General features: G+C 34.0%; 5 protein-coding genes, 1 long non-coding RNA gene and 1 other non-coding gene across 11 annotated transcripts; 4 read left to right on the top strand and 3 right to left on the bottom strand.

Moving 5' to 3' along the window:
- The first annotated feature begins 673 nt into the window (after positions 1-673).
- Positions 674-2627, top strand: LOC107913529 (fructose-bisphosphate aldolase 1, chloroplastic). Its single transcript, XM_016842142.2, has 6 exons — positions 674-1008; positions 1090-1359; positions 1447-1556; positions 1650-1740; positions 1828-2097; positions 2179-2627. Exons 1-6 carry the CDS (start codon positions 835-837, stop codon positions 2455-2457), a joined length of 1194 nt encoding a protein of 397 aa, XP_016697631.1. The 5' UTR covers positions 674-834; the 3' UTR covers positions 2458-2627.
- Positions 2628-4113: 1486 nt separating this feature from the next.
- LOC107913528 (B-box zinc finger protein 19) lies at positions 4114-12774 on the bottom strand. Of its 2 annotated transcripts, XM_016842141.2 has the most exons (7): positions 12493-12774; positions 12193-12289; positions 11988-12103; positions 11886-11904; positions 8854-8865; positions 4311-4453; positions 4114-4200 (listed from the first exon to the last, which is right to left on the bottom strand). In XM_016842141.2, exons 1-7 carry the CDS (start codon positions 12583-12585, stop codon positions 4114-4116), a joined length of 567 nt encoding a protein of 188 aa, XP_016697630.1. In that variant the 5' UTR covers positions 12586-12774. The 2 variants fall into 2 exon arrangements, with proteins under 2 accessions (XP_016697630.1, XP_016697629.1); XM_016842140.2 differs by lacking the exons at positions 4114-4200; positions 4311-4453; positions 8854-8865 and adding exons at positions 10205-10463; positions 11475-11569 and having other exon boundaries at positions 11662-11904.
- Positions 4969-5041, top strand: TRNAE-CUC (transfer RNA glutamic acid (anticodon CUC)). Its single transcript has one exon. It is a non-coding gene; the product is annotated as a tRNA-Glu (tRNA).
- On the top strand, positions 7767-9532 carry LOC107913527 (fructose-bisphosphate aldolase 1, chloroplastic-like). Its single transcript, NM_001327086.1, is given in 6 exon segments — positions 7767-7942; positions 8024-8293; positions 8381-8490; positions 8584-8674; positions 8759-9028; positions 9110-9532. Coding segments are annotated over 6 exon segments (1194 nt in total). The 5' UTR covers positions 7767-7768; the 3' UTR covers positions 9389-9532.
- LOC121212175 (uncharacterized) lies at positions 12740-14272 on the top strand. The gene is made up of 2 exons (XR_005907368.1): positions 12740-12876; positions 13979-14272. It is a non-coding gene; the product is annotated as an uncharacterized lncRNA (long non-coding RNA).
- Positions 14273-17695: 3423 nt separating this feature from the next.
- On the bottom strand, positions 17696-19591 carry LOC121212173 (zinc finger CCCH domain-containing protein 3). Of its 4 annotated transcripts, none has more exons than XM_041084492.1 (4): positions 19096-19584; positions 18962-19023; positions 18775-18865; positions 17696-18156 (listed from the first exon to the last, which is right to left on the bottom strand). In XM_041084492.1, exons 1-4 carry the CDS (start codon positions 19229-19231, stop codon positions 18062-18064), a joined length of 384 nt encoding a protein of 127 aa, XP_040940426.1. In that variant the 5' UTR covers positions 19232-19584; the 3' UTR covers positions 17696-18061. The 4 variants fall into 4 exon arrangements, with proteins under 4 accessions (XP_040940426.1, XP_040940427.1, XP_040940425.1 ...); XM_041084493.1 differs by having other exon boundaries at positions 17696-18240; positions 19096-19581; XM_041084491.1 differs by lacking the exon at positions 17696-18156 and adding an exon at positions 18309-18684 and having other exon boundaries at positions 19096-19591.
- A 778-nt stretch (positions 19592-20369) lies between these two features.
- LOC121212753 (uncharacterized) lies at positions 20370-27497 on the bottom strand. Its single transcript, XM_041086165.1, has 5 exons — positions 27330-27497; positions 26686-27050; positions 26584-26590; positions 26037-26480; positions 20370-20495 (listed from the first exon to the last, which is right to left on the bottom strand). The coding sequence occupies exons 1-5, from the start codon at positions 27495-27497 to the stop codon at positions 20370-20372; spliced, it is 1110 nt and encodes a 369-aa protein (XP_040942099.1).
- Between the last annotated feature and the right edge of the window lie 287 nt (positions 27498-27784).

The following is a 27784-nucleotide window of genomic DNA, read 5'->3' as shown; positions in this document are numbered from 1 at the left end:
GTAATTTTTTATCTCTTTAGAGAAATTTTTTCACATAAAATTTATGTATTCAATCTTTTTAATTTCTTCATTAATTTACTTGTTTGTTACTTACACAAGTTTATCCACTACAATTTCAAATGTTTTATATCCTAAATCTTTATACTCTTCGAATTAGGAGTAAGCAAAAAATAACTATAAATTTATAAGTAGTTTAACTGACCAACCGATTCATCTAATCAAATCATAGATAATTAGGTGTGTCATTGTTTCTTTTTGAATGTAGTGTTTTATTGTTTTAATTTATTATGGTCTTAATTAAATATTAAAACAATATATATTTAAGTTTAATAGAAATCTATTAACAATGTTATCAATTACATTTTAATTTTACTAAAGAGTGTTAAATTTAGTGATAAATTATATTGCACGAGATAATTGAAGTTCAAATACGATATTATTAAGAGAAATAATCATGAATTTATGATCAAAATGACTATGTAAATTTTTTTATTTTAAATAAAAAAGAGATGATAAAGTAAAATGACTAACGCATGTGAAACAATGTTTTTATCAACCACGAATGCATCCCGGCCAAGTGTGCAAAATTATCATCCACATGGCATGACGGCATTGGTCAAAGCACGACAGCCTCAAATGTGACATCTTATGATATGGTGATATAGACAAACACAAGTATAAAATCCAGTGAGTGAGACTTGCATGTGTGGTGAAGGAAGGCCAACATTGAAGAGATAAGATTATGGTGAAAAACTAAACATAATAAAGTCCCTCATAACATTCTTCGACTTGCTTCATTGATTAGCCCAAAGATAAACATAACCAAAAAGAAAAATGGCTTCTGCTTCCGCTACTCTCCTCAAGTCTTCACCTATTATCGACAAGTCCGAGTGGATTAAGGGCCAAAACCTCCGCCACCCTTCGGTTTGTTTTGTACGGTCACACCCTACATCGGCCGCCTTTACCGTCCGTGCTAGTTCATATGCCGATGAGCTTGTTAAGACCGCGGTATGTCTTAGAATTAATGTAGTCTTGAATCGTATTTTTATCTCATGCATGCTCAAATATTATTTCTTTGTTTGGATGTAGAAAACTGTTGCATCTCCAGGTCGTGGTATTTTGGCCATGGATGAATCAAATGCTACATGTGGGAAGCGGCTTGCCTCGATTGGTCTCGAGAATACCGAGGCAAACCGGCAAGCTTACCGTACCCTTCTCGTGTCTGCCCCTGGCCTCGGTAACTACATCTCGGGAGCTATCCTTTTCGAGGAGACTCTCTACCAATCTACCATCGATGGGAAAAAGATGGTCGATGTTCTTGTTGAGCAAAATATTGTCCCTGGTATCAAAGTTGACAAGGTATAAAGCTTAACCAAAAAGCATCCACAAATTCATATTTTTAGAGAGGATACTTGGAACTGAATGATTTGGTAAACAAAATAACAGGGTTTGGTTCCACTCCCTGGTTCCAACAACGAGTCATGGTGCCAAGGTCTTGACGGTCTTTCATCCCGCACAGCTGCCTACTACCAGCAGGGTGCTCGTTTCGCCAAATGGTAATCCCATGTTCGATGACTTCTCAACCAGATTATGCAGTGTTGAAGTAAAGGATTCTTGTATAACACTATTAGCTCTTTTTGATCGGACAGGCGTACCGTTGTGAGCATTCCAAATGGTCCATCAGCCTTGGCAGTTAAAGAAGCAGCTTGGGGACTTGCTCGCTATGCCGCCATTTCTCAAGTAAGTTGATAGATGAAGCTGAGGAGTAATCATTATGTGTGTGCTACTTGTTGTTGAGAAGTGATTTTTGTGGCCATTGTGTTGCAGGACAGTGGATTGGTCCCGATTGTGGAGCCGGAAATCTTGCTTGATGGTGACCATGGAATTGATAGGACTTTCGAAGTAGCGCAGAAGGTTTGGGCTGAGGTTTTCTTCTACCTTGCTGAGAACAATGTCATGTTTGAGGGCATCCTTCTCAAGCCCAGTATGGTCACTCCTGGTGCTGAATGCAAAGACAAGGCCACCCCACAGCAAGTTGCGGATTACACCCTCAAGCTCCTCCACAGGAGAATCCCCCCAGCTGTTCCTGGAATCATGGTACATTTTCTATACGAAAGCATTGTGAAATAATACAATGAACCGTACTAACGGATTGGACAAACCGTTTCTGTTGTGCAGTTCTTGTCTGGTGGACAATCAGAGGTTGAAGCAACCCTGAACTTGAACGCAATGAACCAATCTCCAAACCCATGGCACGTCTCGTTCTCGTATGCCAGAGCTCTCCAGAACACTTGCTTGAAGACATGGGGAGGCAGACCCGAGAACGTTAAGGCTGCTCAGGATGCACTCCTTGTCCGTGCCAAGGCCAACTCACTTGCTCAGCTCGGCAAATACACCGGCGAGGGAGAATCAGAAGAGGCCAAGAAAGGAATGTTCGTAAAGGGATATGTCTACTAAGCTGCTGCAAACAAAGCTTAGCTGAGATGATGGAGATTTCATGATATGGTTTCTGATCTCTTTCATTCTCATTGTGTTTAATGTTCTATAGACCCTGGAGACTAGTTTTTGTTCTGGATTGCAATGTACTGTTAGTTAATAAACTTCTTGCCGATGAGGTTACTTATAAATGGCATCATCATAAATACTAAAACATGCTTGAATCTGCATTTTCGTGATAAAAAAAATTAGAGTAGACTGATATGATTAACTTCCGGATTATCATTTCTCAATCTTGCTCGACGTTGTTCTAAACTGTCTGCTTGGAAATGTTGGACTGGAAAAACAAGTTCAAGCAAAAATATTAGGTGAATTGGACGTGAGATGTTCTCTTTTACTATCCATTTTCCGAGGAGTTAAACCAATTGTTTAGCTTAGGATCCTTAAGCATAAAAATTGAAATAGACTTACACTTGCCTGAGTGCTTGACTGAATCCGACCCAACCTGTAGAGAGATCTACTTACACAATTAAACTGTATTTTTCACAACATTCCTCCATCTTATTATTGGATTCCATCCAAAAAATTTCAGCTGCTATTTGAGTGTGGCAAAAATAGAAGAAACACCATAATGGAACTTAAGCAAAGGTAAAATGGATGCCACTAAGAAGAGGTGGAAGAGCAACATGATTCATACTCTCCCACTGCTTGTTCTGCTTTCAGGCCCAAAATTCTACCAGATAAAGGAAAGACATTTTCTGGAGAAACAAGCAGGGGAATTTTTTCCGTTCAAAAGTTAAAATTTCCCCACCATTATTCTTCTATTTCCCACTTACAATTTGATGCCAACTAGTCATTCTAATTCACCGGCAATAATGACTAATCCATGGGGAAGGAAGACATATCTAACAAAGGCAATCGCTTCACTCGATAAATACATAGATGTGCGAGAACTGATTCAGCTGTATCTGCAGCCAAACATTGATGGACAACATTATCTGATAAGAAACCTCATTCAATTATCAAAGGAGTAGAAAGAATGGTTAGCTGTTCGTGTGCGCATGTGTGTGTGTGTGCATATTTTGAGGGGAACGTAAGAGTAACCTTAGAACCAGCCGGATAGTTTTGTTCTACACGAGACTAAAGTAAGAGAGAGAAATCATGAGATAGATAGGCAAGCAGAAGCCGCCATGTTTACCATCTTTTGGGATCAAAAGTTATTTAGCTGTCTAGCCATATGCAAGAAGATTAAAGGTTACTTGCACCGGATACCATTTCTCTCAAAAACTTTAGCAGAACTTGCCCCTAATACAAAAGCCTAGACATTCTTACTCTATAGTTTAATGATTCATAAACAACTAGATGTCGATCCATCTGTTTCTCATACGACTATGGGAGTCAGGAACTGCTTGGCAGGTCAAGCTCTACTTTGAAAAACCAGACATGTCTTTTAAAATGCTATCTAAGCACCAATGTCATGTGAAAGGAAGCCTACCTGCTTGGGAAATCCTATTAATCACTTGTACACTTTACTAATTTGATATCAAATACGTAACGAGCATCTATAATGAAGTATCAGGAAATGAACATAAAAACAGAAAAATCTTAGAGCCAAATGGTTGCAATGCTCTTAAAAGAAGTAAACAGTATAAGTAGGTGATAATAGTTATACCTAGCTCATTTTTCAGGCTCTCGTCTGAAGGATCCAACAGGGACCACATTTGTAGAGTCATGATTATTGCCACTCGAAACATCCATGGCTTGCTCCTTAAACACGAAACAGTCACCTCGTTAATTAAGTTCTAAAAGAACATCTTACTACACTGCTTAGCATTCAAGTTTAAGAACGAAAAAAGCCAGTCAAACGACAATACCTGATTGATTGAAGCTTGCACCTGCACCCGTTGTGGCTTGGCATTTAGATCAATCAACTCATTTCCAACCTTTCTATCACCCTTAGCATTATCATCAAGCAATTGAACACAAGAGACTCCATGGTTTTGCCGGTTCTCTCTGGCTGCAAGCTTCGGCCGCTGATTCAGATCCTTCCTTACTTCATTCGGACCAAGTCGTTGCAGTCCCGCTTCCCTCCAAACGACCAGGCTTATCCCCTGGAAACTACAAGCAAAGGAAAGAATTTTAGTAGGCTTTCCAAAATTACAAACAAACATAAAATTTTGCCTACTAAAGAGTGACAAACCTCAACTCTCTGCCTCAACAAGAGATACCTCCCATGGGTCGTATTACCTCCAACATGTACAATCATAACTTCAGGGAAGTATGAAATTAATATTTTAGTTATAGTTTAAGGACCAAATTAGCTATTAAGCCTATCCATGTCATCAGTCCGTTATCGAGTCAAGAGACAAGTGGCCAAAACGTTAAAAATTGATAAATTTACTGATTCTTTTGTAATTTTTTATATTTGGGTGAGAAAAAAAAAACTAAAAATCGGAATACTGTATGATGAAGTTCAATAGCAACTTAATCGATAAATGACTTAATAAATTTATTCAAATTGTTAAACAGAATTCCGTTGTAGTCTAGGTGGTTAGGATACTCGGCTCTCACCCGAGAGACCCGGGTTCAAGTCCCGGCAACGGAAGTTTTTAAATTTTTTCCGATCGTATTTTGTTTGAAAATTTTCGGCAGCCATTATCATGAATCTGGGGTTTTTGGTTAATTCTTATAGGAGTTGCAGTTGGCCACAAATGCAAACAGAAGCCCAGTTTGCATGAATCTCAGCCACACATCATATCATATGCTTTTGGCTCCATTCTCCAAGGTCCTCATGAAAGAAAAATCTCAAGGGATGGCATTCTGTCAACCGTCTGATGTGGGGGCTTAACTTCAAAACCACAGCCATTAATCTGCACAAATTTAGAACCTCATATTTGGTTACTTTCAGTTGAGAAGGAATCTCTCTTTTACACACTCTATACTCCTTTCTCAATATCATGCATTTGTACTCTTTAATATGCCGTATTATTTGAAAGGTCTAATTATCCCTCAATTTGGTTAAATTTCCATATAGTCCCTGTACTTTCAAAAACTTAGGAATTTAGTCATTGTACTTGTATTTCTAGGAATTTAATCATCTACTTTTCAGATTTTAAAATTTAGATCTAACTGTTAATACTTTTTTTTTTGTTAAATTCAAGTTAATTACAACATGTTGTTTTACGTACATGGCTATCAAGTGATTATTTTTTTAAAATTTTAAAATGTCATTGCAACAAATTTAACAAAAAAAGTTAACAATATTAATTAGACTTGATCATAGGTTGAACCATCCGTTTAGACCCGAAGACCCATTCGAAAAATGTGAGGGTTTAAATAAAAATATAAAACTAAAAAACAAACTTGAATAAAAATTAAAACCCGTTTTCTAGAAAAAGAAACGACGATATTTGATTAATATTTTTTTGAGCGATGCCTTGACGAGGTTAGTGTGTAAAAATAACCTAACTAACAAATTAATATTTAAGATTAGGTATTCATTTTTAAAGGCTAATTTTGTTACTAGTCAATGTAAGAAACTTAACACCACATCCTTTTTGTTGCTATAAATTGATGAATTTTGTAACCCCAAAACTTTACGATCAAATGTCTAATTTCGATTGTTATTTTTTAGATTTTAATATTTTTAGTGAATTTGGTATATTATATTTTTTAATATAAAAAAATAATCTAAATTTTTTAATAAGATAAGTTGTGCTGGGCTTAGGTTTAGCATATTTAATTCGGGTTAGACTTGAATAAAATTTTAGGTCCATTTTTCGGGTCAAGTCCAAGCCTAAATTTCTACATCGACTTGGCCCGAACCTAGCTTGACCAATGATCAAGTCTAGTGTTAATAGTTGGACTTAAATTTTAAAATTTGAAAGATAGAGGATTTAATTTTTTAAAAATACAAGTACAAAGATTAAATTCCTAATTTTCAAAAAGTACAGAAACTATATTTTAACCCCTCAATTTTTATACTTTTTAAATTTTTATCCAATTAAGTTTATTATCAATTTAATCAACTCAATCATCCCGTTTAAAATGCCACATATTCTAGTTTAATAGAAACCTGTTAATATTATTCAAAAAAAGAAAAAGAAACCTGTTAATAATATTATTAATTACATTTTCACATTATGAACAAATATTAAATGTAATAGTAAGGCATATTATATTTTTAGAGAAAGTTTACAATTAAGCTTTAAAGATATATTGTTGAAAAAAGTAGCTACAACACAAAATGAATGATATTTTAATTTCGCCTTAATATAACATTTGAAACTTAAACTTTACACTTTTTCTTAATTTGGTACCTAAATTTTTTTCGGGCCCAATTTGATACCTGAACCTGGCATTTTTTCCTAATTTGGTACCTAAGTTATTTTTAGGTTCAGTTTGGTACTTAAATTTATTAAATGTTATACAAATTATGCAAAGCACTAACGGTGTTAAATTTTTTTTATTGTTAGTGTTATAGGAAATTCATGTTAAAAAAATAGATATTTGACTATGGTTAATGAATTAGTATTAAATAAAAAAAATATTTAAAAAACTCCAAATTAAAAGAAATTCATTATTTTTAATTAATAAAATAATTAATTAAATAAAACTAAAAGTAATTGAACATATAAAATACATTGATTATTTTTGCTACCTTGTAAAAGAATAACATTGTTAGATATTGGAGTAATTTGTAAAACGTTTGACAAGTACCAAGCCAAATAAAAAAAATATTAGGTATCAAATTAGAAAAAAGAGTCAAGTTGAGTTACCAAATTGGACTCCCAAAAAGTTTAGATACCAACTTAAGAAAAGTGTCAAGTTTAGGTATCAAATTAGGAAAAAGTGTCAAGTTTGAGTATTAAATTGAACAAAAAAAATTAAGTACCAAATTAGGAAAAAGTGTCATGTTTAGTTAACAAATGTTATAGTAAACCTTTACTTTTTTTAAAATTAAATAAAAAAATAAAAGTAAATTGAAAAAATGAGAAAAAAAAATAAACCTATTTGAAACAATGTTTTACGAGGTGAGTATAGAATCATCCATATCAATCACGGAATGCATCCCGGCCAAATGTACAAAATTATCATCCACATGGCACAAGGGCATTGGTCGGAGCACGACAGCCTCAAATGTGACATCTTCTGGTATAGTGATAGTATAGACAAACGCAAGTATAAAATCCAGTGAGCGAGACTTGCATGTGTGGTGAAGGAAGGCCGGTATTGAAGAGATAAGATTATAGTGTAAATTTAGACATAATAAAGCCCCTCATAACATCCTTCGACTTGCTTCATTGATTAGCCCTCTGAAAGCCCAAGAAAAATGGCTTCTGCTTCCGCTACTCTCCTCAAGTCTTCACCTATTATCGACAAGTCCGAGTGGATTAAGGGCCAAAACCTCCGCCACCCTTCGGTTTGTTTTGTACGGTCACACCCTACATCGGCCGCCTTTACCGTCCGTGCTAGTTCATATGCCGATGAGCTTGTTAAGACCGCGGTATGTCTTAGAATTAATGTAGTCTTGAATCGTATTTTTATCTCATGCATGCTCAAATATTATTTCTTTGTTTGGATGTAGAAAACTGTTGCATCTCCAGGTCGTGGTATTTTGGCCATGGATGAATCAAATGCTACATGTGGGAAGCGGCTTGCCTCGATTGGTCTCGAGAATACCGAGGCAAACCGGCAAGCTTACCGTACCCTTCTCGTGTCTGCCCCTGGCCTCGGTAACTACATCTCGGGAGCTATCCTTTTCGAGGAGACTCTCTACCAATCTACCATCGATGGGAAAAAGATGGTCGATGTTCTTGTTGAGCAAAATATTGTCCCTGGTATCAAAGTTGACAAGGTATAAAGCTTAACCAAAAAGCATCCACAAATTCATATTTTTAAAGAGGATACTTGGAACTGAATGATTTGGTAAACAAAATAACAGGGTTTGGTTCCACTCCCTGGTTCCAACAACGAGTCATGGTGCCAAGGTCTTGACGGTCTTTCATCCCGCACAGCTGCCTACTACCAGCAGGGTGCTCGTTTCGCCAAATGGTAATCCCATGTTCGATGACTTCTCAACCAGATTATGCAGTGTTGAAGTAAAGGATTCTTGTATAACACTATTAGCTCTTTTTGATCGGACAGGCGTACCGTTGTGAGCATTCCAAATGGTCCATCTGCCTTGGCAGTTAAAGAAGCAGCTTGGGGACTTGCTCGCTATGCCGCCATTTCTCAAGTAAGTTGATAGATGAAGCTGAGGAATAATCATTATGTGTGTGCTACTTATTGAGAAGTGATTTTTGTGGCCATTGTGTTGCAGGACAGTGGATTGGTCCCGATTGTGGAGCCGGAAATCTTGCTTGATGGTGACCATGGAATTGATAGGACTTTCGAAGTAGCGCAGAAGGTTTGGGCTGAGGTTTTCTTCTACCTTGCTGAGAACAATGTAATGTTTGAGGGCATCCTTCTTAAGCCCAGCATGGTCACTCCTGGTGCTGAATGCAAAGACAAGGCCACCCCACAGCAAGTTGCTGATTACACCCTCAAGCTTCTCCACAGGAGAATCCCCCCAGCTGTTCCTGGAATCATGGTACATTTTCTATACGAAAGCATTGTGAAATAATAAAATGAACCGTACTAACGGATTGGACAAACTGTTTCTGTTGTGCAGTTCTTGTCTGGTGGACAATCCGAGGTTGAAGCAACCCTCAACTTGAACGCAATGAACCAATCTCCAAACCCATGGCACGTCTCGTTCTCGTATGCCAGAGCTCTCCAGAACACTTGCTTGAAGACATGGGGAGGCAGACCCGAGAACGTTAAGGCTGCTCAGGATACGCTCCTTGTCCGTGCCAAAGCCAACTCACTCGCTCAGCTCGGGAAATACACCGGCGAGGGAGAATCAGAAGAGGCCAAGAAAGGAATGTTCGTTAAGGGCTACGTCTACTAAGCTGCTGCAAGCAAAGCTTTAGCTGAGATGATGGAGATTTCATGATATGGTTTCTTTCCCTTTGTGTTGATTGTTTTATAGGCTCTGGAGACTACTTTTTGTTCTGGATTGCAATGTACTGTTAAATAAACTTCTTGCTGATGAGATTACTTATAAATGCATCATCATAAATACTAAACGAAAAATTAGGGTAAACTGATCTGATTAACTTCCGGATTACCATTTCTCGATCCTGCTCGAAGATGTCTGCTTGGAAATGTTGGACTAAAAAAAATCCGTTCAAAAATGAATCAAGAATTGGACATGTAATGATTTGCTCAAATTATAAGAGAAACAGATTCTCTTTTAATTATCGATCCATTTTCCGAGGAATTTTTAACTTTAAGAGGATGGATCATTATGCATAAAAATTGAAATAGACTTACACGTGCCTAAGTGCACCCAATCCATTGACGGATCTACTTAGACAATTAAACTGTGTTTTTCATAATATTTCTCCATCTTATTATTGGATTCCATCAAAAAAAATTCAGCTGCTATTGGAGTGTGGCAAAAGTAGAAGAAACGCCATAATGGAAGTTAAACAAAGGTAAAATTGGATGCCACTAAGAAGGGGTGTAAGAGCAACATGATTCATAGTCTCCCACTGCTTGTTCTGCTTTCGGCCCCAAAATTCGAACCAAAAAAGAAAAGAAATTTTCCGGAAAAACAAGCAGGGGAATTTTTCCTTTCAAAAGTGAAAATTCCCCCTCCATTACTCTTCTATTTCCCACTTACAATTTAATGGCAACTAGTCATTGTAATCACCAGCAATAATGTTCAAGAAATTTAAATGAATGGTCATTCACAAAGGATGTGTAGTTGGCAATTCGAACAAACATATATGTCACAACTATTTTCGGTTAAGCAAGAATGTTGATTTGGTACATGGGTAAAAGTTACCTTCAAAAGTTTTCATTTGTGTAAAGGAATTGAATAGACAGAGACTAATCCATGGGGAAGGAAGACATATCTAACAAAGGCAAGCGCTTTACTCAATAAATACATAGATGTGAGAAAACTGATCCAGCTATATCTGCAGCAGCCAAAAATTTGGACAACATTATTTGAAAAGAAACCTCATTCAATTATCAAAGGAGTAGAAAGAAAGGTTTGTGTGTGTGCATATGTGTGTGCATGTTTTGAGGGAACGTAAGAGAAATCATAGAACTAGCAACAATTACTACTTGGTTAAGCGACTATATTTCCCAGTTGTTTGTCTTACTCTTAATTGTCATAGACTTGAATCAAAGCAAATGCCCTGATAAAATGTGCTAACAAACATGGTAGTTGTGTGATTTATTAAGAAAATCTCAGACATGATAGCAACAAAACTTGAGTTGTAAAATTGATCCAATATCTGGACTTAAAAGAAAGGAAGCTTTAGCCATGGGAAGTTCATCACAAACAAAGGACCAATCAACTTCAGTAACAAAACATTATTCCTTTTTCATCAAAATTATATCCTTTTGCCAGTGGAAAATAATAGCACTATAGTTTTTGTATAACCCTATAACAAGCCGGACTAGTTTTGTTCGACACGAGCCTAAATAAGAGAAACAAACCATGAGATAGATAGGCCAGGAGAAGCTGACTTTCCACGTGCATGAAGATTAAAGATTACTTGCACAAGATACCATTTCTCTCAAAAACATTAGCAGAACTTGCCCCTAATAGAAAAGCCTAGACATTCTTACTCTGTAGTTTAATAATTCATAAATAACTAGATGCCAATCCATCTGTTTCTCATATGACTATGAGAATCAGGAATTGCTCAGCAGGTCAAGCTCTACTTTGAAAAACCAGACAAGTCTTTTAAAATACTATCTAAGCACCAATGTCGTGTGAAAGGAAGCCAACCAGCTTGGGAAATCCTATTAATTATTTGTAAACTTCATTAATTTGATATCACACAGATTCAAATACATAATGAGCATCTATAATGAATTATCAAGAAATGCACATAAAAACAGAAAAATCATAGAGCCACATGATTGCAATGCTCTTAAACAAAGTCAACAGTATAAGTAGGGGATAATAGTTATACCTAGCTCATTTTTCAGGCTCTTGTTTGAAGGATCCACCAGGGATCCCACTTGTAGAGTCATGATTATTGCCACTCGAAACATCCATGGCTTGCTCCTTAAAAAACAAAACAGTCACCTCATCAATTAAGTTCTAAAAGGACATCTTATTACACTTAAGAACGAAAAAAGCTAGTCAATCGAAGATACCTGATTGATAGAAGCTTGCCCCTGCACCTGTTGTGGCCTGGCATTTAGATCAATCAACTCATTTCCTACCTCTCCATCACCCTTAGCATTATCATCAAGCAATGGAACATGAGAGACTCCACGGTTTTGCCGGTTCTCTCTCACTGCAAGCTTTGACTGCTGATTCAGATCCTTCCTTACTTCATCCGGACTGAGCGGTTGTAAACCTGGTTCCTCCAAACGACCAGGCTTATCCCCTGGAAACTACAAGCAAGGGAAAGAATTTTAGCAGGCTTTCCAAATTTTACATGAAAACATAAAATGTTGCCTACTAAAGAGTGACAAACCTCAACTCTCTGCCTCAACAAGAGATACCTCCCATGGGTCCTTTTACCTCCAACATGTACAATCATATCACATTGCAGGCAAAGGGAACTACCATCCACTTCACAGTAAAAGAAAGCTACGTACAAAAATATCAACAAATGAACAAATTTCCAAAAAACTGTAGTTTACACAATAATTATACAATTAAAAAGGAAATATATATACCAGGTGCATTTTCACATATATCACAGCGTGGGACATTGCTGGGGTCGGCTAAACCAACTCTGACATGTCTGTTGGCAAGCTTGTTACACATGTGAACCTAAAAACTCCCAATAAAAAGTTTCCTTATTGATTTAATTTAGCAAAATAAAACCAATTTCAGAAATAATTATATATATATACGGCTAATTTAGGAATATACAGAATTTGGAGATCATCAACTATACATATATACGTAGACGTGTATAAATATGCGGATATCAATTAATTGTACTAAAATGGCAATGAAATGATAAAATAGACCTTTTCGTCGCAGGAACGGCAGAGAGCAGCCTCGTCGGCGGCACAGAATATGATCGCGGCGGCCCTGTCGCAGACGTCGCAAATGGTTCGCATTCTAGTTTTATCCGTTTTCTTTCCGTTTTACTAATTCTTTCGTGGCGACGGCCGCATTCTTCAACGGAGCGACGAAACACCGATCAGAAATTTTCACAGAGGAATTCAACGATTCGGAAAAATGATTACTGCTTCAAATCCAACAAGAAAATTGAAAGGACCAAATTGAAAAGGAAAAGAAAAATCGTTACAAGGAGTAGCTGAAGCAGAGAAGTAATGAACTCCTTTTTTCTTTTTCAAATGAAAGTCTCGAAGGAAACTGCGAGATAGAAAATTACTGACTCGCTGCAGGTATGTAAATCCCCGTACAGTTTTCTAGCTTGATTTCCTTTATCAGTTTGGTCTAATTCTATATTAGGTCCCTGTATTATATGTTTTCAGAGATTTTAGTTCTTGTCATATAATTTGATCGGAAGCTAGAGTTGACAATGGTTCTCTTCAGGGCGAAACCAGGGGTGATAGGCCCAATCCTCTAAAATTGAAAATTTGATTTAGACGTTTATTTTAAATTAATAAACATAAAATTACATTTTAATCTTTTTAAAATTATAAAAATTAAATTTATTTATTTAAAAATAATAAAATTATAGGCTATTATAATGATAAAATTATATTTTTTATCATTGTTACAAAATTTTCTGATTTCGCCCTTAATTCTATTCATCGGTTTTGAAAATAATTTAAAATAACATTTTTTTACACCTCGATATTTTTATACATTTAAAAGATAAAAAAGGAGAAAAATATATCATATTTGTTCAACTATTAAAAAAAAATACAAAGATGCATATGTAATATCAAATCATTATTATCAAGATATTTTATTTTTTTATTAATTTAACTAAAGCTTCGTTTTAATCTTATACGAATTTTGTATAAATATATTCACCTATATTAAACATGCCATTATCTAATAATTTTATAAAATTAAAGGAAAAATTCACACCAGAAGTAAAAATACATTTTTTAAAAAAGTAAATAACTTAAAATAGTCAACTAACTTATTAAGACCAAGGCTTTCCAAGACTAATGACTTGGCTCTTGTTCAAACAAACGTGTTTAAATAACTACTTAAACACTTGTTCAGACAAGACCTTTGATCGACTGGATCCTTTACACATGATTTTACCATAAGCAAATGGATTCCAAGATGTATTGTAATCCATCTCAAACCATGATAATCGAAATTGGTGGCTTATGGAAGATTTGGTCGACTTGCCTTATTGGATAAAGTTTATATTTATCTTTATCCTTTAAGCTATTTATTTGATGGTTAAACTAATGATTTTACTTAATGATAAGGTTGTATTTTGGGATAATTTTTGGAGGCTTTTATCTTGGATTATTATGCATCAAATTGAAGTATTTATCTCTACAAAATCTAATCTTGAAGGTTGCCTTATTTGGCCTATAACTAGGCATCAATTTGCATGTTGAAGAGGAGGCTAGGAGATTGCTTGTGCTGATTTAGTTTATTTTTCCTTTTACTTTTGCACTCATTTCGTGGGCTTATTGGAGAGTTTTTCTTGTTGTATTGTGAGGTTTTTGAGGTGAATGATTTGTAACAAGTTGGGATTAGTTATTGGGACTACAATCACTTCTTTGTGTAAGGGTAGATTGAGATTTAACCAATAAGTTCTTGGAGCAATTGTTGAATGAAATTATTTACTAAGCAAGGTTTCGCGAAGTAGGATTGGTAAATCTGAATTGTGTTAACAAATTTCTTATGTTTATTTCTCTCATTCTCTTATTTGCATACTGCCTATGTTCTATTCCAACATTTGTTTGAACATATTGTCTAAACATACTATCTGAATATCGAATTGAACACAGAACAAATCGAGATTATTACAATTGGTATCAGAGCTTGACTTCAAACATACTTGAAGGGAATCTTAAACTACGGTTTGCAATAATGAAGTCCAAGAAGAAAGGTGATTCTATCACACATGCATTCGGTGATTAAAGCATTAAATTAAAAAATGACAATGATATTTTTTTCAACCTAAAAGATGCGTTTAGCCAAATAATAGAGACTTGAAACAGTGGTCAAAGAGAAAGATGATATGATTGTTGATTTAAAAAAAGCTAATGAAATGCTTGAAAAAAAAGATGCTACTTTGAAAGCAAATGAGTAAGAGTTAAATGATGTCGAAGCTACTATCAAGAAATGTGAATGCAAAAGTGATGAGATATTTGTTGTTAAGAGATTCGAACCTAGTCATAATGAACTTGGTAACAAACCTATATCTCCTAAGAATTTTACTAAATATAAAAGATGGTTGTTATTTCTTCTTTTAAGGCAAGTAAAAAGAATAATAGAAAATATGCTTGTTATTGTTGTGGAAAGGCCAAACATATTAGATCTCATTATTACAAACTGATGAAAGATCAACGGTGGAGAAAAATAAGGTCTGTTCCAATACTGAACAGAACACCATTTAGACAACAACATGTTTGCAACGATATGAAATGGAAGAATAAAACAAGGAGAATGGTTTTCCATTATCGGAGGAAGGCTAGTTATATTAGGCCTTACTATTTCAAGTTGAAAAATGACTTGTAGAAAGTTAAATATGGCGCAATAGTTGTTCACACAGATGTTTAGATAGGCAAAAGAATAAGTTGAAAAATTATATTTCAATATAATTTTTATATCACATATCACAATTTAAGTATTTCATATCATTTCCCATTTTATTCATTTTAATTCTCTAATCTCGATATTTCATATCAAATTCAATCAAAACATTTCATATTATCATAATAAACTCACCTCAATGATTCAACAACCAATAAACATGCATATGAAATCAAATATTTCTATCATGAATCATAAAAGTACAAATCAAGGTTACATATGTCACTCGTCAACGATTTTTACTTTTCCTTTCCCTCTCGGCTATTCGGTGTTGTCATTATGTACAAATAATTATAAAACATATTATACAATCAATTTCTAGCCTAATCAGAATCAAATACCAAATTACACAGATTTTGTAATTTATTCAATTTAGTCCCTAAAACAATGATAAACATAACTTTCAATTTAGGGCCCCAGATTAGAATCTAATTTCACCAAAACTCATCAGGGACCTTCTATATTCTATCCCTACTAACATTTCATGACATATTTGCATTTTATTCAATTTGGTACCTAATGTACGAAACTAACAATTAAGCTTTACAATTTAGTCCTTTTTTTGAATATACCAAGCTTAATTTCTAACAATTTCACACCAATTTCATCTAATTCTCAACAATGGTAACTTTCAAAACTTTAACAGTTTTACAAATTGGTACATGAGCTAGCTAAATCAAGCTCCAAAATCTCATATTGCAAATTGGTTTATTTACTATTTTGATCCTTTACATTATTGCTATCTAAGTCCCCAAGCATTTTCTTAATAAAAAATCTATAGCAATTAATCTTCTACAATTTAGTCCCTAGGTATAATTAATCACAATTTCGGCTAAATTACTTATCCAAATTTCAATTAATCTATACACTAACTCCATAAATATCCCTATTTAATATTTACAAACTCGGGTTACGCAAATGGGGTCCCAAAATCGCATTTTTCGATACCACTAAAAATTGAGTCGTTACATTAATAATATCACAGTGTTGTCATCAATATTGAGCTAGTGTTGCTTTGACTTGTGACACTAACTCTCTTAACAATATTATCAATATATACAATTGATGGGAAAATAATATGCATAGTACAATTAAAATATAAAAATTATATTACAATAAAGCTTTGATTTAGATGTAAAGTTAATGTTTTGTTGATGTAAGGGTTAATATGTAGTTTACCCATTAAACTTGTCCAAAAGTACATAGTTGGTACTTGAACTTAGTTGATACCTAAACTTGTATTCTGTCATCTAAGTTGATACCTCTACAATAATACCGTTAGTTTATGCTAACGTGGCATTGATAGCCAATCTATTGGTGACGCATGACAACTTTTCAATATGACACGTGGTAGATATAAATTTAAAATTTTAAAAACTTTAAAAATATATAAATTAATAAAAAATATAATTTTATTCATATCAAGGATGAACCTAGATAAAAATTTATACTTTTTTATTAATTAATTTAATTTTAAAGTTTTTTTTTATTTTTTTAATTTATGCTCATCATATGCCATATTGAGAAGCTGCCACGTGTCATACCATATTGGCTATCAGTGCATGTCAGCACAAACTAACAGTGTTAGTAAGGAGGTACCAACTTGGGTGACAGAATACAAGTTTAAGTACCAACTATGTAAAAAAAATTCAAGTACCAACTAGATACTTCTGAACAAGTTCAGAGAGGCAAACTAAATGTTAACCTTTTTATGTAAATAACGTGAGTTCAAATCTAACGACATGTAAATTTTTATTTGTTTTTTAAAATTAAAAAGACAAATACTTTCGAATAATATGACTTATTTTAATTACGAACAGATATCTTTATAGTTTCACTAATTAAATGGGTACCTAGTTTACTCATGACCTCAATTACAAGATTAAATAATAGTATAAATGATTTTATCAAATTTTAACCGATTTTTCAGTTCTATTTTTTTGACATAATGACTTATTTAGCCCCCTGTCTTTACAAAGAAAAAAGAAGTTATTTTAGTCCACTATTTATTTTTTTTACCTCTTTTAGCTCTTAAATTTGTATTATTTGTCAAATCACTCAAAAATGAATGAAAAGTTACGTTTATTAACTTTGCTGACGTGGTATAAATGTAAATTGCCACGTGTTAACAATTAATTAATTTTCTAAAAATTTAAAAAATATTTTTATACTTTTTTAACAATTTTAATACTTCATAAATTTTTAATACTTGAATTTTTTAAAATTTTTAAAATTATTTAATTACTGATATAAAACGTGTATGACATATCAACAAAGTTAACAAACATTAATTTTTCTATTTATTTGGGAGTGATTTGACAAACAACGTAAGTTTAAAGACTAAAGAGGTGAAAAATAAATGGAGAGCTAAAATCAATACATCAATTAATATGCTGCAAATTATTTAAATATTTCGTATAAAAAAGTATATAAAAACTTCAAAACTAAAAATATATAATAAAAAAAATGAAAATTTATTTTTATTTTTCTAATTGAATTAGATATATATTCTAAAAATCAACTTGTTTCAAATATACATCATTTAAAAGAAATTAGAAAATTCTGGAGTATGTTACATATATATAGTCAAAATGGATTCTAAACTTAATATATAAACATTTTATAAATTAATTAAAATAAAATAAAATCTTACGAAACCAATGCCTCAAAGTTGGGGCAATCCCAGATTTCAATGACTTCCAAATGGGTAAGAGCAACCCAGACAGAGATCCCTCACTTAGCAATTTCCTCTAATTTCAGACTTGTACAGCAACTCAGCCAGGAATCTAAGAGACGAGAGGTTTTGCATCCCTTTAACCAAAATATTTCAATGCCTTAGCAACCAAAGAAGTGCGAGAACTGAAGCGAATTCCAATTACCAGGTTGAATTTCCTCTACGAATATGAGGTTGATCAGACAGGCACTTGAAGCTTTGAAACATCAAATAATCTCTAAATGTCAGTAAGCTTTGAAGCTTATGGATAGACTTTGGAAATCTACTCAAATTCCGCCACCTAATCATACAACATTCATACTCTCACTTGCATTCTTACCATATGTTCCTATAATGCACAAACTAAACTGAACCAAGGATCAATTGAACCATAACACTTCACCTTTTAGATTTGTTAGACAATTGTGTTGTGTAATATAATGAATTCCCATTATCAAGGTATTGACATACTCATGATGACAAGAAATGTAAAAGGAGAAAGAACAGGGAAATGAAAGTGGGTGATCTAACATGTAATACTAATATAAACAAGAAGATACAGCTTTAACAAATGAAGAAACTAAATGAGGAAATTGGTGTCTAGAAACAGAGCAAGGGGGAGAGAGAGTTTATCCCCAATCCACAAAAGGAAGAGGTGGATATCCAGCCTCAGGTGGGGGCTTTAAGGATGGAGGCAGATTACCCCACGATATTGCCATACCATTTCCATTTCCAACTACACCACCTATAACAATATAAATAAAACCCATCCTTACTTGCATTGCACTGCATAAACAAATATGAATTGATAAAACAGAGGGAGAAAAAAAAAGACCTGCTGGTGCAGTTGAAAGTGGAGGATTTGGGGTCCGAGAATCATTGTTGGGATGGAAGTATTTACAGTTATCTCCGTACTGGCAAAATCCCTAAAACAGGAAAACCAAGTGCACTTGAATATTATATGATTGAAGTAAAAAAGAAACAAAAATGGCACTCCAAGAGGAGAAGATAGGGATATTTACTGTATTAAGGAAGCGATTGCAGACGCCTTTTGAAAAGGGTGGTACCGAAGTTTGATAAAGATCTGCAATCACAAAAATTTGAATAAAAAAGCAGGAAGTAGGGGAGTTGGGAGAAAAGCAGTGAGTGAGAGTACCTTGGGCGTTTTGGGAGTGGAACCATTGAGCTTTGGCACGGAGGTGCTGGAGGCCCTGCAAGTGGCGTTTTCGAGCAGCAGGTGTGTCTTGAAATTGCTTATCGCAATAGTCGCAGTAATACTTCCCTAGCGGCATTCCTCTCTCTCTCTCTCTCTCTCTCTCTCTCTGATACTTTTTCTATTACTAATACTTGTCCATAACCGGAAGCCAAATCAGAGTAAAAGGGGAAAGGTTTCGGTTGTTTTCAGTGACAGCAAAGGGATGGAAAACTTTGTATTGGGGCTTTTATAGGGTAGAATATTTTTGGGAGTACTTTGATTTTTATATTTTAAAAGGATATAGAATCCATGGTTATACAGTTCTAAGAGAAGAAGAGGGCGTAAAGGGTAGGCTTGCGGCGTGAGATAGAAGATGGAGATTTTTTTTCCGTGCAAGATCAAAATAATTTCTTAGGGATTTTCTCTGTAAAAGCGTAGGCTTGCTGGGGGGAAGAAATTTTCTTTTCTGTTTCGGGATATTTCCAATATAATTCCTTCTTAGTTTGAACTTCTTATAAATTCGTCCTTAGCTTGTTCTAATTCATTCCTCAAGTCTTGATCCAAATTGTTTCAATTTTCTAGTAAAACCCTTCAAAACCCATCTATGTGACTATGTCACCTATCCAGGCTCTCTCTTTCTCTCTATTCTTTTTTTTTGGGGGGGGGAGGGTAAGAAAGAGAAGTGGGACTGTTGAGAAAACATCATTGGCATCGAATTCAGCCTCTTCAATGTTTGGAGAGTAAAACACTAAAAATCCAATTATCCTCATTCATAACTATTATAGTTTCGCTTATTATCTTTGTCAGGTTTGATTGCATCTTAAAAACTACGTGTCTTTGTTGCAAGGTGATTTTGAAAGAAGAAATTTAAGAAAATAGAAGGTGAGAAAGAGAGAAACGAGAGAGAAGAAAATTGAATCTGGTTTTCAAATTTCATAACTACCTCTGCTCTCTCTAATTGGCTATTAAGAGAAGCAGAATAAAGAATTGTAACAGTTGGCGGAATAACCATTACAAAACTACAATGTTTCATTAAACTGCGTTTTTCCCAAAACGAAACATTTAAGTAATCGTTGATTCCCCATCAAATACAAAACGCACCATACTACAAAAACAATACTAAAACATAGCATATTACAATAAAAAGAACTAATAGTAATTAACAGAAATATGAAATGACAGTTACAATTGCATTCCATAACAAATACCCCTCCCCTCGAAGCAGATCCTTGTCTTCAAGGATCAAAAGCAGGAAACCTATGTTGGATCTCCTTCAAGTTCTCCCAAGTAGCATCTTTCGGAAATGTGTTAGCCCACTCAATCAAGACTTTAGTAGTTGCTTGATTCCCCATCTTTGAGAACTGCACCATTAGATCCCACTAATGGCAACACTGGAGAGCTCACTGCAGATCTGATATGCTTCTTCAACTAAGAAACATGAAAAATGGGATGGATACGAGCAGTTGGTTAAAGTTGCAACTGATAAGCAATTTACCCCACCCTAGCTTCCACTGGAAAGTGACCAAAATATCGAAGTGACAGCTTCTGGTTTCGAAATTTCCTCAAAGGATGTTGTCGATATGGTTGAAGTTTCAGGTAAGCTAAATCACCTACTGTAAACTCCCTGCTTGATCTCCTTCTGTTGGCTAGTTACCTCATCCTCTCATGAGCTCGCTTCAAATGGAAGTGGAGTACATTTCTCATAGTCTCTCAGTGCTACAAGGTTCGATCCACTGTGGCAACCTGAGAGGCTACAACCATATAAGGAAGATGAATAGGAGGGTCTTAACCATATAAGGCTTTATATAGAGTAGTTTTGATGATTGAGTGGTGAGTTGTATTATATTATCATTCTGCCAATGGTAACCAAGTAACCCAATCAGATGGTCACTAGTCATGCATCGTAGGTAACCTTCCAAGCACTTGTTGAGGATGTCTGACTACCTATTTGTTTGAAGATGATAGGCAGTGGATAATTGGAGTTTGGTACCTAAATCTCTAAAGAACTCCTGCAAAAAATTGCTAAGGAACATTCAATCTTTGTCAGAAACAATTGATTTTGGTAAGCCATGGAATTTGTAAATTTGATTAAAATATTCATGTGCCACTGTAATAGCAATAAAAGGATGGACTAATGCAATAAAGTGGCCATTTTTTGTAAGCATATCCACTACCAACAAAATTGTAGATTTCCCTTTTGAAACAGGTAAGCCCTCTACAAAATCCATACTAATAGCTGACCATGCTTGATCAAGTATAGGAAGTGGCTGCAATAACCCTAGAGAAGCAAAATTGTCCACCTTGCATCTCTGACAAGTCACACATTCATGAACCTATGTTTTAACATCTTGTGAAAGGCCCTTTCAGTACAATAAGCTCGAAATTCTATGATTTGATCCAAATTCCTTCTTAGTTTGAAATTCTTATAAATTCATCCTTAGCTTGTTCTAATTCATTCCTCGGGCCCTGATCCAAATTGTTTCAATTCTCTGGTAAAACCCTTCAAAACCCATCTATGTGACATGTCACTTATCCAGGCTCTCTCTTTCTCTTTCTCTTTATTATTTTTTTTTTGTTTTATGTATAGTGTAATTAAAGAAAGGTTCTTTTTGTGTTGTTTTGTAGTAGTTGGTTTTTTGGTAATAAAGAGAAGTGGGACTGTTGAGAAAACATCATTAGTATCGGATTCAGCCTCTTCAGTGTTTGAAAAGTAAGTAAAATACTAAGAATCCCATTATCCTCATTTATAACTATTATAGTTTTGCTTATTATCTTTTTCAGGTTTGATTGCATCTTTAAAACTACGTGTCTTTGTTGCAAGGTGATTTTGAAAGAAGAAACTTAAGAAAATAGAAGGTGAGAAAGAGAGAAATGAGAGAGAATGTAACACCCCTAACCCGTATCCATCGTCGAAGCAGGGTTTTGGAGCATTACTAGAATTTACAGATCACCTAAAAAAAATTTAAATACTTACCGATTCAATGCATCATATAAATAAATATATTACCATTCAATCAACAGTTTGGCACTTGTATAAGCATCGAATAGCAACATTGTTAGTATACTTGCACATATCTTATATAAATTCAACATTGATATATCTATTTTCTCAACATATCGCACTTGAGTTTAATAATAGTCTCAACTTACATAATTTCCTTGTATCAACATATCAAAGATAATCATATATGTACATGTCATGAAACATATCATGCTCTTACCGTTTCTTTATAAGCATATATCATTCATTTCATTATATCAATATTTCATGCTCCAACATTTCCATATATTTAATGTATATTTATTCCGGTAATAGTTTATATCAAACTTAACATAAATTATATTCCATGTACTTATACTTATTTCGTTTATCTATCTTCATAATTATTTCATACAACTATTTTGTACATATATTTCCATATGGCTAGTTCTTGTAAACATTTCACACAACCATTTCATATAACCATTCGTCATCTGATACATATTACCTGAATATCAATTGTTCAACAGATGTCATAGTGTCTCCCATCCACGGTCTTATTTATCTTTGACATGATGCCATAGTGTCTTTCAACTATGGTCTTACTCATTTTCTGTCATGTTGCCATGGTGTCTTTCAACTATGGTCTTGTTCATTTCATATCACGTTGCAATGGTATCTTTCAACCATGGTCTTACATATTTCATATCACGTTGCCATGATATCTTTCAACCATGGTCTTACACATTTCATATCAGGTTGCCATGGTATCTTTCAACCATGGTCTTACACATTTCATATCAGGTTGCCATGGTATCTTTCAACCATGGTCTTACACATTTCATATCAGAGAGCACACTCCCGTGAACCTCATCCTTACAGTGGGATTACCATTCCAGGCTAAATCCCCTGTAATATAAACTCATAGAGTATTGTCGGGATTACCAGTCCAAGCTAAATCCCCTGCAACGACAATTACTCTAATGAGCTTGGATCTGAATTACCAGCCCAGGCTAAATTCAGATCCTAATTCGGATTACCCGTCCGGGCTAAATCCATTTTCCACATATTCTTCGGGAGGGCTATATCAGGATAGGATCACCCGTCCGGGCTAGATCCTTTTTACCGTCAATTTCTTTTCAGAGATCTATCAAATTTTCCTTCCATTCAACAGTGATTTCTTCCCCTTTTTATCAAATATATCAATGTTTCATAATTTTTCATATAATGAACATTCAAATCATATTCATATCAAAAACATACATTTAAAGCATTTAAGAATATAATTCAAGTTACATGAACTTACCTCATTGCTTGTTTGTGTTTATAATTTCATTAATCTGATATCTTTTCTTTTCCACGATCAAATCTCATATTTGAGTGGCCCGGATCTTTATAAATAAATTTGTTCATCATTTTCATTCATTTCATATTCTAATGCATTTAATTAATGCTCTAGGTAAAATTACCATTTTGCCCCTAAACTTTTAATTAGTGACTATTTCATCCTTAGGGTCAGGAAAATAAAATTCTTGCAATTTAATCCTTATTTCCAGCTATTATTCTCATATATATTGATAACAGTCCATGAATTCTATAAAATATCATAATTTTCCATAATTTCAACACTTTTCAATTTAATCCCTAAAACATGTTTTCTCCCGATCTTGAACTAAATTAATAATTTCATTCAATTTTGTATTTAAATAATAAAATAATCCATTTCATACAATTTGGTCATTTTTGAATTTTTTACAAAATTGTCCATAAAGTTTTACTTTTATTCAATTTAGTCTCTGAGCCTAAAATATACAAATTAGCCATGCTAGATGAATATTCATACATATTTTTCCTCCTCCTCCTCTCCATTCCACATCCTTAATGTAGATAACACACTTGTAAGTAACATTATCCGTAATTTTTATTATTTACTTTTATGAATATTCAAGCTGTCTATCTGCGTCATAGTCACTAAATCATTTATATCTGGAGCTATAGAACTCCAAATTAAGATCCTATAATTTTCCTTGAAACTAGACTCATATATATTCTTACCATAAAATTTTCATAATTTTTGGTTTATCCAATAAGTACAGTTTATTCTTTAAAGTTACCCCTATTCTGCTATCTGACAGTTCTGACCCTTCTTCACTAAAAATTAATTATCTCGTACAGAATTCGAATGATGTTCCTGTTTATTTATATTGAAAATAGACTCATTCAGAATTATAAACATATAAATTTAAACCCAGGATTATTTTTATCCAATTTTTTATGATTTTTCAAAGTCAGAACAGGGGGACCCAAAATTATTCTGACCTTGTCTCACTAAATTTATTATATCTCATGATTTACAATTCCATTTCTCACATAATTTATTCTATAAGAAACTAGGCTCAATAAGATTTAATTTAACATTTTATTCATCCTATAATTAGATTTCTAAAATTTTTGGTGATTTTTCAAAATTAGACTACAGCTGCTGTCCAGAACTGTTTTAGTGCAAGATATTAATTACCATGTTTATAACACCATTATTTTCTTTTTCTACACTATTTCTCATCACTTTCTCTTATTTTCTCTTCACTAACATGACAAGAACATGAGACCATATATAAGAAAATTCTAAATCAACATCAATTCCATACTTTTTCAACAATATTAAACTTAAAAATATATTGAAATCCTGATGTTCTTACCTTTTCTTATTGACTTCAATCTTTAACTTGATTTTTCTCTCTCCTTCAGCTTCTATTTCTTGAATCCAACTTGATATTCACTCCCCATCATCTCCTTGCTATCTTTCTCTCTTGATGGCTATGGAAATTCTTTCAATTTTTAGGTAAAAATAATGAATTTTTGGTGGAAAGACTAAATTGTAAAGAAAGAAAACTTCTTTTCTTCTTCTTCTCTTACGTTGGTTTGCATGGGAAAGGAAAGATGATGATTCTTCATCTTTCTTTCCTTATATATACTAAATAAAATGATAATAAAATAATAAAATATCATTTAAAAATTAAATTAAAATATTAATAAACTATTATTTATTTATTTATTTAATCTAAAATATCTCCAACATCATCATTGCTTTCTAGATTTCTCTCTCTTCCAATTGACTATTTTTCCCTTTATTATCTTTTAAAATTCCATCATTGAGTCATCATTTAATTTGATAAAATTACAATTTACTCCCTCATAGTTCTTCACCTATTCAATTTGGTCCTAATTCATCCATTTTCCTTAGTTTCTAGATCATTCCACTCTTAAAATATTTACACTATTGGTCCTTCAAATTTTTCATATTTACACTTTAACCCCTCAAATTTTGAGTATTTACTCTTTTGCAACAAAACTTTTTTCACTTTTACAATTTAGTCATTTCTTGAATTAATATATCATAATATACTTCTCAATTTTGACATAACTCAAAATTTCTCTTTTTTGTCACTTTATTTCCTTATTTTACTATATCAAGGATAATATCTTACTATAAAAACTTTCGGGGTATTACATTTAAGAAAATTGAATCTGGTTTTCAAATTTCATAACTATCTCTGCTCTCTCTAATTGGCTATTAAGAGAAACAGAATAACAAATTGTAACAGTTGGCAGAATAACCATTGCCAAAACTAAATGTTTCATTAAACGACGTTTTTTCCCAAAACGAAACATTTAAGTAATCGTTGATTCCCCTTCAAATACAAAACGCACCATACTACAAAAATAATACTAAAACATAGCATATTACAATAAAAAAAACTAATAGTAATTAACAGAAATATGAAATGACAGTTACAATTGCATTCCATAACAACTACCCCTCCCCTCGAAGCAAATCTTTGTCCTCAAAGATCAAAAGCAGGAAACATATGTTGGATCTCCTTCAAGTTCTCCTAAGTAGCATCTTTTAGAAATGTGTTACCCACTCAATCAAGACTTCAGTAGTTGCTTGATTCCCCTTCTTGACTATGCATCTATCTAACACCTTGATGGGTTCTTTGAGAACTGCATCATTAGATCCCACTGGTGGCAACACTGGAGAGCTCAATATAGATCTGATATGCTTCTTCAACTGAGAAACATGAAAAGTGGACTGAATATAAGCAGTTGGTGGAAGTTGCAACCGATAAGCAACTAGCCCCACCCTAGCTTCTATTGGAAAGTAACCAAAATATCGAGGTGACAGCTTCTGGTTTCGAAATTTCCTCAAAGAATGCTGTCGATATGGTTGAATTTTTAGGTAAACTAAATCACCTACTGCAAACTCCCTATTTGATCTCCTCTTATTGGCTAGTTGCTTCATCCTCTCATGAGTTCGCTTTAAATGAAAGTGGAGTACCTTCCTCATTCGATCCACTATGGCAACCTGAGAGGCTCCAACCATATAAGAAAGATGAATATAAGGGGGTTGACCATATAAGGCTTCATATGGAGTAGTTTTGATGCTTGAGTGGTGAGTTGTGTTATACCATTATTCTGCCAATGGTAACCAAGTAACCAAATCAGATGGTTTTTCACTAGTCATACATTATAGGTAACCTTCCAAGCAATTGTTGAGGATTTTTTACTACCTATCTGTTTGAGGGTGATAGGCAGTGGACAATTGGAGTTTGGTGCCTAAATGTCTAAAGAGCTCCTGCCAAAAATTGCTAAAGAACACTCGATCTCTATTAGAAACTATTGATTTTGGTAAGCCATGGAGTTTGTAAATTTGATTGAGATATTCATGTGCCACTGTAATAGCAGTAAAAGAGTGGACCAATGCAATAAAGTGGCCATATTTTGTAAGCATATCCACTACCACCAAAATTGTAGATTTCCCTTTTGAAACAGGTAACCCCTCCATAAAATCCATGCTAATAGCTGACCAAGCTTGATCAGGTATAGGAAGTGGCTGTAACAACCCTAAAGAAGTAGAATTGTCCACCTTCCATCTCTGACAAGTCACACATTCATGAACCCATTTTTTAACATCCTGTGAAAGGCTATTCCTATACAATAAGCTCGAAATTCTATGCCTAGTAGCATGGACACCCAAGTGACCCCCTACTAACCCTCCATGAAAGAGATAAAAAATATGCTTCCTAAGCTGCTCATTATGGCCTACCACAACCTTCCTTAACCTTTAAATCATTCTGCCATCCTAAGAATACTTAAGGTGAAGCTTAGGTTGGTCTTGAATTTCCTAACACAATTTTTGGATCTTAGCATCAACTCTATAAGAATCCACAATCTGATCCCATAGCTTGGACCAAGAAAGACTAATAGCACCCACACATTGAAAAATCTGAGGGTCTTGCTCATAAAGAATCCTGGACAAAGCATCTGCAACAGTGTTTTGAGTTCCTTTCTTATAAAGAATTGAGTAATCATAACCCAACATTTTAGCAACCCATTGTTGTTGATAGGGGGTTATTGCCTGTTGTTCAATAAAAAATCTTATGCTTTGATGGTCTGTTTTTAATTTGAAAATGTCTTTCAATCAAGTAGGGATGCTACTTTTTTACTGCTAGGAGTACAACCAACATTTCTTTATCATATGTGAAGGAGCCTAGTGTTTGACTCCCAGAGCTTTACTAAAAAATGCTACAAGCTTACCCTTTTGCTTTAAGACTGCTCTTATCCATTGCCTACTTGCATCAGTCTTTACACAAAATGGTGCTTGGAATC

Source organism: Gossypium hirsutum, chromosome A13 (genome assembly GCF_007990345.1).
Source record: "Gossypium hirsutum isolate 1008001.06 chromosome A13, Gossypium_hirsutum_v2.1, whole genome shotgun sequence".
Taxonomy (NCBI): Eukaryota; Viridiplantae; Streptophyta; class Magnoliopsida; order Malvales; family Malvaceae; genus Gossypium; species Gossypium hirsutum.
This window is presented reverse-complemented; position numbering and strand designations above follow the sequence as displayed.

What these genes read in the sequence shown, in the direction of transcription:
- LOC107913529 (XM_016842142.2), top strand. Translation starts at nt 835, where the DNA reads ATGGCTTCTGCTTCCGCTACTCTCCTCAAGTCTTCACCTATTATCGAC. An exon ending in CTGGTATCAAAGTTGACAAG is followed by an intron (nt 1,360 to 1,446) that starts GTATAAAGCTTA and finishes ACAAAATAACAG; the next exon opens with GGTTTGGTTCCACTCCCTGG. An exon ending in GGTGCTCGTTTCGCCAAATG is followed by an intron (nt 1,557 to 1,649) that starts GTAATCCCATGT and finishes TTGATCGGACAG; the next exon opens with GCGTACCGTTGTGAGCATTC.
- LOC107913528 (XM_016842140.2), bottom strand. Translation starts at nt 12,585, where the DNA reads ATGCGAACCATTTGCGACGTCTGCGACAGGGCCGCCGCGATCATATTC. An exon ending in GCCGTTCCTGCGACGAAAAG is followed by an intron (nt 12,290 to 12,492) that starts GTCTATTTTATC and finishes GGGAGTTTTTAG; the next exon opens with GTTCACATGTGTAACAAGCT. An exon ending in TATATGTGAAAATGCACCTG is followed by an intron (nt 12,104 to 12,192) that starts GTATATATATTT and finishes TTTTGTACGTAG; the next exon opens with CTTTCTTTTACTGTGAAGTG.
- LOC121212173 (XM_041084490.1), bottom strand. Translation starts at nt 19,231, where the DNA reads ATGCCGCTAGGGAAGTATTACTGCGACTATTGCGATAAGCAATTTCAA. An exon ending in CCACTCCCAAAACGCCCAAG is followed by an intron (nt 19,024 to 19,095) that starts GTACTCTCACTC and finishes TTGTGATTGCAG; the next exon opens with ATCTTTATCAAACTTCGGTA. An exon ending in GCAATCGCTTCCTTAATACA is followed by an intron (nt 18,866 to 18,961) that starts GTAAATATCCCT and finishes TTCCTGTTTTAG; the next exon opens with GGATTTTGCCAGTACGGAGA.
- LOC121212753 (XM_041086165.1), bottom strand. Translation starts at nt 27,497, where the DNA reads ATGTTGGGTTATGATTACTCAATTCTTTATAAGAAAGGAACTCAAAAC. An exon ending in AGATTGTGGATTCTTATAGA is followed by an intron (nt 27,051 to 27,329) that starts GTTGATGCTAAG and finishes GTGACTTGTCAG; the next exon opens with AGATGGAAGGTGGACAATTC. An exon ending in CTGAAGTCTTGATTGAGTGG is followed by an intron (nt 20,496 to 26,036) that starts GTAACACATTTC and finishes CTAATGGTGCAG; the next exon opens with TTCTCAAAGATGGGGAATCA.